Source organism: Pipistrellus hanaki (assembly GCF_964339955.1).
Source record: "Pipistrellus hanaki genome assembly, chromosome: 2".
In the NCBI taxonomy this organism is placed as follows: Eukaryota; Metazoa; Chordata; class Mammalia; order Chiroptera; family Vespertilionidae; genus Pipistrellus; species Pipistrellus hanaki.
The window spans coordinates 17534140-17546450 of record NC_140504.1 but is presented as its reverse complement, the minus strand read 5'-3'; the positions used below and the strand labels follow the sequence as shown (position 1 = coordinate 17546450).

The following is a 12311-nucleotide window of genomic DNA, read 5'->3' as shown; positions in this document are numbered from 1 at the left end:
ATCCCTCTCTCTTCCTCTCTGTAAAAAAGTCAATAAAATATATTAAAAAAAAAAAAAGATTATTGCTATGTCAGGTCTGTCGATTTTCACACCTTCACTAATTATACTGAAGGCAACAGTGGTGGACAGTCTGCCATCACTCTAGGGCAGTGGTGCTTACCCAGAGGCAATCTGTCTCCCCCCTCCCCCCCCCCACACTCCCCTCCTGCCCCTCACCAGGAACATATGACAATGTCTGGAGATATTCTGGGTTGTCACACCTGGAAGGAAAATGCTGCTACCCACAGAGGGGAGAGAGCAGGAAGCTGCTGAAACAAAGTTTCACTTTCTCATCCAAAACAAACTGATCCTTTTGAAAGGCGGTGGAAGAGACTATTCCCTGTAGTGACTCACAAACAGCCCAGGGCAAACAGACATTTTAAAACAGACATTTTAAACTTCCTTTTAATATTAAAAAAAAAAAAAAAAAAAAAGAAAGCCAAAACTCCTGTCCTAGAAGACAGCCCCTGCAAGCACTAGCAGTAATATGGTCTCTGCACCACAGAGGTGGCCACACCCCCCAGCCATTTGCTCAGCAGAAACCATCTGCCAGGCAGGGAGGAGGAGGAAGAGTAAGTAGCTCTAAGTAGCTCTCCTCCCTAGCTCTCTCTGCCCGGAGCTGGGGAGCCTCCCTGAAGCTGAAACCCCTGGAGACCCAGCAGCTGAGCTCCTGACTGAACCCTGGGATTAGAATTAGGCAGGGAAGGTGGCTCAGTCCTGCAGAGCTGGCACAGGTAGCTCTCCTTATCTGCACCTCGTGGCCAAGCCTAAAGCATCCCCCTGGTTCAAAGCCGTCCTGTCTCCTGCGCTGCTGCCTCTGGCATGCGGAGCATTTGCAGTTGCCTCCTTGAAGCTGCAGAGCAAATAGGGCTGTGCATACTGCACATTTTTAACCGAGCCTGTTTACTGAGCCCCGGTTCCCCGTGTCACTCCACCACCTATTCAGAGCATAAACAACTTGAGCCTCCAATGCCATTCTCTGGGCCAAGGGCACCTTGGAAATATGATGAGCTCATAGTAAGGGCAAGGAAATTCCAGTTTCGGGAAAGGCAGAGTGAGCCGCTCAGGTTGCTCTCTCCATTGGAACTGTATGTCTTGATCTTCCTTTTATAACAGCACAAGCTCAAACATACCTGAGCAAATAAATGCGGGCTTGCTAGGAAAACAACATTAAATGTAATGGCAAAACCTCCTGGTGGAGGGAAAAGCATGCTAAAGTAGAACTGATTCTACTTTAATTCCAACTTTCAAAAGTCTGTATGTATTGGGCAGTTCCATGCAAGTTCAAGAATAAAAGTTGTACCCTACTAGCTGAAAAACCCTTAATGGTTTCATCAAGTCACCAAAGACATCATAATCAAGACTACATTATATTTAAAATTGGTGTGATATACTTCATCATTAAAATAAAAAGCGTAGGTAAAGCTTTTGGTCCCTTGAGACGGAACAAATACTTCAACAGCTGGAAGATGTTAAAAGTCAAGAGTTCTGGCATGTGAAGAGTCATATATATAATTACTCTTCCCTAAAAACAAAACATCTCGACAAACGCCAAAAAAACATGCTATCTCATAGGAAACCAACAAAACATAAGAACACAAATTATAATGTTCCTCCAATCTTTTATTTATAAACTTTACTTAGCTACTAGAGCTATTTAAACTGCCCCAAGGTAAGATAAATCATTTTTTCTTACAGATATGGGAACACTATTTTCCTAAGTGAAGAAAAACAATCATCAGCATCTTTACATATTTATCAGAGATGTATTATGGCTTGTTAGGGTAGACCATTCAAAGTTTTCATTTCAGCTAGACTGCCAAGCAGCTGAAATCATTCATAACACAGTCTGACTAAAAGGAACAAAAAGCAAAGCTCAACCTCTGTTTCTTTTTTCTCCAATCTTATTTTTTTTTAATTGAATTTATTGGGGTGACACCGGTGAATAAAGTTGTTTAGGTTTCAGGCATACAATTCTGTAATACATATCTACACATTCTATTGTGTGTTCACCACCTCAGTCTTCTTTCACCACCTTTTATCTCCCCTCACCCTCTTCCACCTCCCCCACCCTATTTTTTCCTCTGGTAATCATCACACTGCTGTCTGTGTCCATGAGTCTTTTTTTTTTCTTTCTTCACTTAATCCCTTCACCCCTCTCACCCAGCCCCCATCTCCTCTGTCTGACAACTGTCAGTCTGTTCTCTGTATCCCTGAGTCTGTCTCTACTTTGCAGGTTTATTTTGTACATCAGACTCCACATAGAAGTGAAAGAGTATGGTACCTGTCTTTCTCTGAACGGCCAATTTCAATTAGCATAACAGAATATTTAAGCCAAAACGTCAGCTATTCAGAAGTAGGATTTGAATAAATACTTTTGACAAATTTGAACATTTATTTTACATAATCCTAGAGGCCTGTTTCCATGATTCTCTTCGCCTTGTCTAAACTGTACCCCATGAAGCACCCCTACTTCAATTCTACGCCAGCAATTCTGCCCACTTGCTTGCCTTAGTATATGGAAAGAACACATCGCAAATTTATGGTGTTTAAAGTTCACATTCTGGGAACGATGGAATATTTATGAAGGACCAGCAGGAAAATATTTTACAATCCTACATACCCTGAGCATAGTTAATAAAGAATGTTATTAACTATGCTCAGGGTATGTTAACAAAGAATTGGCGGGAAGAGCTAAGGAGAGAGAATGTATGTATGTGTAGTGGGGACAGATAGAACAAATACTGTAAAAAAAAAAAAAAAAAGACTTGTACAGAACCCCTTCTGTTTATCTACCCACAGCAGGATATGAATACACAACCAGAAGTCTGAAGTCAGAGGCATAAACATGCTGCCAGTAGACTGATTTACTTTCTATTCCCTTGAGAAGAGAGTATGAGAGTCTCGCCAGCATCTTCCCAGTCACTGGGAAACGTTTTAGACTAACAACCATTAAGAGAAGTGGATTTTAAATTAAGTTACAAGGAGCACTAGACTTGCACTAGCTCATTATCAACCAGAGGAGAGGTTCTATGGAGAAGAAATTTGAAAAATGCTCATTGGGAATAATAAGAGTGTTGACTCCCCATGGATATCATGAGAACTCAAAGATAAAAGTAAATAAAATGCTTACAACAGTGGCTTTGCACACTGCAAAAGACTCCAGTCTTAACTCAACAGGTACTTTAAAGAAAAGGAAGCACAACTGCTACTCTGATTCCATGTGCAGAAACTATACATCTCCCATCGCAAGCTTTGAAAGGACGATCTCCTTGAACAAGCATCTGAATGGCAGAGCTGGGAACATGGACACACGGCAGGCCACACAAAGGCTTACCTCTTCTTCTTGGTGATGATGAGCACATCGTTAAAAAGAAAGAAGTAGACTTGCTGCTTGGACGTCCTTTTTGAGAAAAGCACCGTGTCTTCCACATAGGCTGTCAACTCACCTCTCTTCACCAGCCACCGGGAGGAGGAGACTAGAGGGAAAGGCTACAAACAGAGAAGAACTCAGCATCAAAGAGCGTCTAAGACGATGGAGATTAAAATATGAAACTTATATTCAAATACAGTATGGCATGCAGCATTATTTTATAGACACACTAGTGGCCCAATACACAAAGGAAGATTTGTGCAAGAATGGGCCTTCATTCCCCTGGCTGAAGGCACCATCTTCACTATGGCCAGAGCAGCCTTTCTGCCTTCCCACACCGCCCAGAGGCCATAAGCAGCTGGGGTGGTGCAGAACTTCTGCGTTCTGCTTAGTCCCTGGCCGCTGAGCACATGTGTATGCAAATTAACATGCCATCTTTGTTGGGTTAATTTGCCTGCCCAGTCCTGATTGGCTGGTGGGTATTGCGAAGATACGGTCAATTAGCATGTTATCTTTTATTATGTAGATTATAACAAAATATAATAAGTAGAGAGGTATAGTAATTCTCCAATAGAAAGTGAGCCACAACAATTTATTTTCCAATATGAAAACAACTTGCCTACATGTAACTAAAACTCAATGAGAAAATGTTATTGGGTCAACCAGAAAGGATTATATTGTCCTTCCATTAACTCTCAGATGAAAAAGATCAAGAAGGGAGTCAGTTAACACTGAAATGCCTCAAAATGAAATCTATAAGTATCAATTGCAGTTACTTTAAATATCACAAACCAGCATCATCTAAACATACAGGAAAATGGAGATAACTGTAGTCAACAAGAGCCAAATATAAAAGTCTGCATTCCTTTATGAACTGAGTAGACTTTATTCAAACGGAAAAACAATCCTCTTAAATGTATGGTTTGTCAGCCGATTACTGACTTAGCCAAATTCTGAAGAACACCTGTTCTTAAATGTATGGTTGTTTTCCCCCTGGAAATTCATCCCTGAAAGCATCATGCCATTTTCCAGGCTGGGGAAAATGAGGTTTTCCCAAAATAATCCATCTTAATCTCAGAGAAAAGGCTGGATACAAGAAATTACATAGTTTTTAAAAAATTCAGTTTCCAGTTTCCGACTGGAAAACTCTCAAAACCACAGGATAATCCTTACCCTTGAGTGCTCTTTTTTTTAAGTTACCAGAAATGCTTACTGTAAAAAAAATTGATTTAAAAAAATTGTATCCATAAAATAAGCAGAAGTTCTTAGACACACAAAACGTAACTGTAGTAGCTTAGTACAACCAAATGTCATCCTTCTCAGGGACTAATGATTAAAAATAGCTAAAGGAAATTGAGGATATTGAAGAAATAAGAAAGCTAAGAGGATTTTTTTTTTCTTTTCTCTTCTTTTTTTTTTTTTACTTTATAAAGAACTTTTATGAGCAGGTTGCTCATCAGTTATGTACTGTTTTCCAGAAGATTTAAAAAGGAAGAGAAAACATTATGGCTGACCTCAAAATTTCCAAACTTGCCATTAAGGGAGTTCATGGAGTTTCCAGACCCAAATCTCAACTCAGATGATTATCCAACAGGAATGGCTGAAGCTTAAAAGGCTGGCAGACAAGGATAGCTTAGACCATTCTGGGGAACCCCACCTGCACACAAGAGGTCACCGCCAAGAACTGTGTGTCAGGCCGAAACCGGTTTGGCTCAGTGGATAGAGCGTCGGCCTGCGGCTGAAGGGTTCCGGGTTCGAGTCCGGTCAAGGGTATGTACCTTGGTTGTGGGGACATCCCCAGTAGGGGATGTGCAAGAGGCAGCTGATCGATGATTCTCTCTCATTGATGTTTCTAACTCTCTATCCCTCTCTCTTCCTCTCTGTAAAAAAATCAATAAAATATATTTTAAAAAAGAAAGAAATATGTGTCAGGTTTGGTCCTGCTGAAGGTACGGAATTACTGGGGACACAGTGCTATCTTGCTGTTGCATGAACCAAGGATAGTTTTATGATTAAGTTCTTAGTTTAGGGGCTGGAGAAAGAAAGTTTTTAAAATTGGTTTGTTGTTTTTGAAGTACATTGACTTTTATAGGTTCCTCATACTCTACTAGGCAAAAATAACTATCTAAGGAATATCTAAAACAGGCAGTGGCTTTCAATATATATATGCTTCTTTTGAAAACAAAAATCCGATATTATAAAAGTTTTTTGTTTCAGAATTTATTGTAAGATGAAACTCATTCTTTAAAGAAGAAGAATAGAAGGAGGAGGAGGAGAAAGAGGAAGAGCAGGAAGAGGAGGATGAAGAGGAAGAGAAAGAAGAGGAGGAGAAATTCTGAAAATGCCCAAGAGAAAAGAATCCATAAGTGAATTCTTGGAATTCAGAAACTCTAAGACTAAAATTCAGGTGTAAATAAAAAACTAGAAAAAAAAAGTTCATGAATAAAAACATATCCCTAAAGAGAATCATAATGTAAGTCCTAGGGAGAAAAGACTTTTCATCATTTTTTTGTGTTATTTGGCATCCTAGAAAACTAGTCTCAGTATAAAATTGAACTAATTTTATGAGTCAGCAAGACAAGAAAAAGCTGCTGAAGAGCAAATATATTTTTATTGGTTGAGAGAAAATTAATCATTGAACCACTTAAAGGTATGCATATAACCCAGTGGCTTTCAGTACCTTCTCAATGTTGTGCAGTGGTCACCACTATATAATTCAGAACATTTTCAACACCCTAAAAAGAAACCCCAAATGCCTTGAGTCACTCTCCATTCTGTCCTCCCCTCAAGGCCCTGGCAACCATGATTCTACTTTAACTCCATGGGTTGCTTATTCTGGGCATTTCATATAAAAAGGATTATACAATATGTGACCTTTGGAGTCTGATTGCTTTCATTTAGCGTAATGTCTTCAAGGTTCATCCATGTTGTAGCATGTATCAGGACTTTGTCCTTTTTTATGGCTGAGTACTATTTCATTGTATGAATATACCACAGTTTGTTTACCACCTCGCCAATTTTGCTGATGGAGACATGTGGGTTGTTTCCACTTTTTTGGCTATAATGAATAATGCTACCATGACCATTTGTGTACAAGTTTTTATTTCAACAACAGTCTTCAGATCTCTTGGGTATGTACCTAGGAGTGAAATTGCTGGGTCATGTAGTAATTCTGTTTAACTTGCTGAGGAAATATCAACCTGTCTTCGACAGTCCAAAGACTTTTCAATGCCTTGGAGTTGTTCATGTTGTGTTACATCTTGGATTTGGAGTAGGAAGCCTTACCTGACTGATACAAGCTCCCCTTCCTTCTTTTTTTTTTTTTTTTTTTTTTATTAAATTATTATCTGTGTACATATTTTAACATTGCCCCCCCCCCCATACATACCCTCCCTCCCCAGAGTTTTGTGTCCATTGGTTGTACTTATATGCATGTATACAAGTCCTTTGGTTGATCTCTTATCTCCCCCAGATCTCCCTACTCTCCCCGCTGTAATTTTACAGTCTACTTGTTGCTTTACTGTCTCTATATCTATCTTTTGGTTTGTCAGTTTATAATGTTTTTTAATATCCATAAATGAATGAGGCCATGTGGTATTTCTCTTTCATTGACAGGCTTATTTCACTCAGCATGATGTTCTATAGTTCTATCCAGGTTGCTGCAAATGATGAGAATTCCTTCTTTTTTATGGCAGCATAGTATTCCATTGTGTAGATGTACCAAAGTTTTTTGATCCAATCATCTGCTGACGGGCACCTAGGCTGTTTCCAGATTCTAGCTATTGTAGACTGTGCTGCTATGAACATAGGGGTGCATATATCCTTTCTGATTGGTATTTCTAGTTTCTTGGGATATATTCCTAGGAGTGGGATTACTGGGTCAAATGGGAGTTCCATTTTCAGTTTTTTGAGGAAACTCCATACTGTTCTCCACAGTGGTTGCACCAGTCTACATTCCCACCAGCAGTGCACGAGGGTTCCTTTTTCTCCGCAACCTCGCCAACACTTGTCGTTTGTTGATTTGTTGATGTTGGCCATTCTGACAGGTGTGAGATGGTACCGCATTGTTGTTTTGATTTGCATCTCTCGGATAATTAGTGACTTTGAGCATGTTTTCATGTGCCTTTTGGCCTTCCTTCTGTCTTCTTTTGAAAATATTCTATTTAGGTCCATTGCCCATTTTTTAATTGGATCATTAATCTTCCTTTTATTTAGTTGTATAAGCTGTTTGTAGATGTTGGAGATTAAACCTTTATCAGTGGTAACATTTGCAAATATGTTCTCCCACACAGTGGGCTTTCTTGTTGTTTTGTTGATGGTTTCTTTTGCTGTAAAAAAGCTTTTTATTTTGATGTAGTCCCATTTGTTTATTTTCTCTTTAGCTTCCATTGCCCTAGGGGCAGTATCAGTGAAGAAGTTCTTTAGGCATATGTCTGAGATTTTGTTGCCTGTGGATGCTTCTAGTATTTTTATGGTTTCCCGTCTGATGTTTAAGTCCTGTATCCATTTTGAGTTTATTTTTGTGTATGGTGTAAGTTGGTGATCTAGTTTCATTCTTTTGCATGTATCTGTCCAATTTTCCCAACACCATTTATTGAAGAGACTGTCTTGACTCCATTGTATATTTGTGCCTCCTTTGTCAAATATTAATTGAGCATAGTGATTTGGGTTGATATCTGGGTTCTCGATTCGATTCCATTGATCTATATGTCTGTTTTTGTGCCAGTACCAGGCTGTTTTGAGAACAGTGGCTTTGTAATACAGTTTGAAGTCTGGTATTGAGATCCCTCCTACTTTACTCTTCTTTCTCAGGATTGCTGTGGCTAATCGGGGTCTTTTATTGTTCCAAATGAACTTTTGGAGAGTTCTTTCTAGGTCAGTGAAATATGCCGTTGGTATTTTAATGGGGAGTGCATTGAACCTATAGATTGCTTTAGGAAGTATGGACATTTTGATGATGTTGATTCTACCAATCCATGAACATGGTATGTTCTTCCATCTGTTTACATCTTCCTCTATCTCTTTTTTCAGTGTCGTGTAGTTTTCCGCATATAGGTCCTTTACTTCCTTAGTTAAGTTTATTCCCAGGTATCTTAATTTTTTTGGTGCGATGGTAAATGGAATTGCTTTTTTAGTCTCTGTTTCTATAAATTCGCTGTTGGTGTATAGAAATGCCATAGATTTCTTGGCGTTAATTTTGTATCCTGCTACATTGCCAAATTCATTTATTAAGCCAATTAGTTTTTTAATGGAGTCTTTTGGGTTTTTTATATACAATATCATGTCGTCTGCAAATAAGGATAACTTTACTTCTTCTTTTCCAATTTGGATGCCTTTTATTTCCTCCTCTTATCTAATTGCAATGGCTAGTACTTCCAGTACTATGTCAAAGAGGAGTGGCGATAGTGGGCATCCCTGTCTTGTTCCTGATCTTAGAGGGAATGGTTTTAGTTTTTGGCCATTGAGTATGATGTTGGCTGTGGGTTTATCATATATAGCTTTTATTATGTTGAGATATGATCCTTGTACTCCCACCTTGTTGAGAGTTTTTATCAGGAAAGGGTGTTGGATTTTATCAAATGCTTTTTCTGCATCAATTGATATGACTATATGATTTTTATCTTTCAACTTGTTTATGTGATGAATCACGTTTATTGATTTGCGGATGTTGTACCAACCTTGCATTCCTGGAATAAATCCTACTTGGTCATGGTGTATGATCTTTGTGATGCTCTGCTGGAGCCGATTTGCTAGAATTTTGTTGAGGATTTTGGCATCTATGTTCATTAGGGATATTGGCCTGTAATTCTCTTTCATTGAGTTGTCTTTATCTGGTTTTGGTATTAGGGTGATGCTGGCTTCATAGAAGGAGTTTGGAAGTGTTCCTTCCTCTTGAATTTTTTGGAATAGTCTGAGGAGGATAGGTTTTAGTTCTTCCTTGAATGTTTGATAAAACTCTCCTGTGAAGCCATCTGGCCCTGGGCTTTTGTTTGCTGGAAGCTTTTTGATGACTGTTTCAATTTCTTCCCAAGTCACTGCTCTATTGAGATTTTTAGATTCTTCCTGATTGAGTTTTGGAAGGTTGTATTTTTCTAGGAATATGTCCATTTCCTCCAGGTTGTCCAGTTTGTTGGAATAGAGTTGTTCGTAGTATTTTGTAACAATCCTTTGTATTTCGGCGGGGTCTGTTGTTATTTCACCTCTTTCGTTTCTGATTTTGTTTATTTGAGTCCTCTCTCTTTGTTTCTTGGTTAGTCTGGCTAGAGGTCCATCTATCTTGTTTATTCTTTCAAAGAACCAGCTCTTGGTTTTGTTGATCTTATGTATTGTTTCTTTGGTCTCTATGTCTTTATCTGTGCTCTGATTTTTGTTATTTCCTTCCTTCTGCTTACTCTGGGCTTTTCTTGTTGCTCTTTTTCTAACTCTTTGAGTTGTAGAGTTAGATCATTTGTTACCCTTTTTTCCAGTTTTTTGCAATAGGCTTGTAGGGATATGAACTTCCCTCTCAAAACTGCCTTTGCTGTGTCCCATAGATTTTGGATAGTTGTGTTTTCATTGTCATTTGTTTCTAGGATGTTTTTAATTTCTTCCTTGATTTCTTTGGTAACCCAGTCCTTGTTTAATAGCATGCTGTTTAGTCTCCATGTGTTTGATTTCTTTGGATTTTTTTCATTGTAGTTAATTTCCAGTTTTATGGCACTATGATCTGAGAAGATGCTTGATATGATTTCTATCTTTTTGAATTTGAAGAGACTTTGCCTATGTCCCAAAATGTGGTCTATCTTTGAGAATGTCCCATGTGCGCTTGAGAAGAATGTATATTCTGTGGCTTTGGGGTGGAATGTTCTGAAAATGTCGATTAATTCCATCTGGTCTAGCGAGTCATTTAGGATTGATATTTCTTTGCTGATTTTTTGTTTAGATGATTTGTCAAAGGGTGACAGTGGGGTATTAAAATCTCCTACTATGATTGTATTGCTATTAATCTCTCCCTTAATGTCCTCCAGCAATTTTTTTATATATTGGGGTGCTCCCGTATTGGGTGCATATATATTTACCAGGGTTATTTCTTCTTGTTGGATTGCTCCCTTTAGTATTATGAAGTGGCCTTCATTATCTCTTGTTATGTTCTTCACTCTGAGATCTAATTTGTCAGATATAAGTATTGCTACCCCAGCTTTTTTTTCATTTCCATTCGCCTGGAAAACCTTTTTCCATCCCTTCACTCTCAGTCTGTGTGCATCCTTTTTTCTGAGGTGGGTTTCTTGTAGACAACAGATATATGGGTCTTGTTTTCTTATCCAATCCGTTACCCTATGTCTTTTGATTGGACAAGCTCCCCTTCCTTCTATCCCGCACTCCTGGGGCTGACCATTCTCCTCTCCATTTCCAGTCTCCCCTCTACTGTGACAGCTACAGACTTTGCTACTAACTCCTTTGCATTTCTGTAAATTTCTGTTAGATTTTAGCTTGTTCTTCCTACTGCCTTCCACAAATAAGGTCCTTGTTAAACTCATGAACTCAATTGGTGTTAATCACTTACTTTTACAGACCCCTGGGGTAAGCTTTCTTCAATTATATATTAATTTTGCATTCTATAGAAATAAAGTTTAAATATATTTTAAATAAATTGATTTTCAGCTAGGAAGGCAAAAGAAACATGGTTAGGGAAGGAATTTTTAAAAAGAACAATAGTTATGGGTTTGCCATCTTTAAAAAGAAGATTAAAAAAAAAAAAAAAGAAAGAAAGAAACAAAAATCAGCCCAGCCCACATAGCTCAGTGGTTAAGCGTTGAACCATGAGGTCACGGTTCAATTCCGGTAAAGGCACATGCCCAGGTTAAGGGCTCGATCCCCAGCGTGAAGCACGCAGGAGGCAGCTGATCAATGATCCCTTTCCCTTGCTCTCTGAAATCAATAAAAATATATTTTAAAAAAATTATAGTAGCGAGCAGCACAAAGTCAACATAAAGAATTATGGGGAAAAAACAAATTTGCAAAGAACAATCTACAAACAACCTGTTTCTGCAAACTGGACAAGGAGTGTCCTTATTGAGTTTGGTAGAACAGCACGGTCCAGCTTCCTGGGATACGATACCACTGTTTTGTAGGATACTTCGGGAACCTAAAAGAAAGCTCCTTTCCATACTAAAGTTCTATTCGATTTTTTTTTTTTTTAAGTACTTTTATTCATTTCAGAGAGGAACAAAAGATCAACCATGAGAGAGAATCACTGACAAGCTGCCTCCTGCATGCTCCCCACTGAGGATCAAGCCCACAACCCAGGCATTAAGCCCCGAACAGAAGTCAAACCATAACCTCCTGGTTCATAGGCCGATGCTCAACCACTGACCCACACCAGCTACGTAAATTCTATTATTTTTAACTACCCTTTCCCCAAGTTCCCCAAGTTGGGGGCTGGGGAAGAATGTTCTTGTCAGAGCATACCTAACTGTGGTTTGTGGAAAGGTCGCTTAATCTGGCATAAAAGGAATAGAATCTCCCTCAGCATCTGCTATTCTCTCTGCCAGCCTCTCTCTAATCAATGCATGGTCCTTCTGCATTGATTAGAGAGAGGGAGATAAAATCCTATCCACTTCTGTTGCCCTCAACTGTCTTCATATTTATAGAAGCCTTAAGCAAGAGCAGTAATAAATCTGTTTATGAAGAAGTGCGAAAATACCTTAATTTTAAATTCCAGCTGGGAGTTAATTGTGTACATCATTTCTGTCCTTTCCATCTTCCGAGCTCCTTCATTGCATAGTCGAACCAACTGGGAACACAGAAAAATACGGAGGGTTGAGAGATCCACTTTCAAAAGCAGATCTCTCTCGCAGGAAGTCATTAGCACTGGGGAAGCTCCATGGACCCCTCTCTGACGGTTGAAGAATTCACTTTT

At 38.9% G+C, this 12311-nt stretch overlaps 1 protein-coding gene across 2 annotated transcripts in view; it reads right to left on the bottom strand.

Moving 5' to 3' along the window:
- ARHGEF26 (Rho guanine nucleotide exchange factor 26) overlaps positions 1 to 12311 on the bottom strand; it is a 120115-nt gene that overhangs the window by 24674 nt on the left and 83130 nt on the right. For both annotated transcript variants that reach the window (XM_084873853.1, XM_084873854.1), the window contains 2 exons: positions 12096 to 12185; positions 3377 to 3531 (listed from right to left, as the gene is read on the bottom strand). In XM_084873853.1, the coding sequence (XP_084729979.1) occupies positions 3377 to 3531; positions 12096 to 12185 (245 nt within the window). The remainder of the gene's footprint in view (positions 1 to 3376; positions 3532 to 12095; positions 12186 to 12311) is intronic.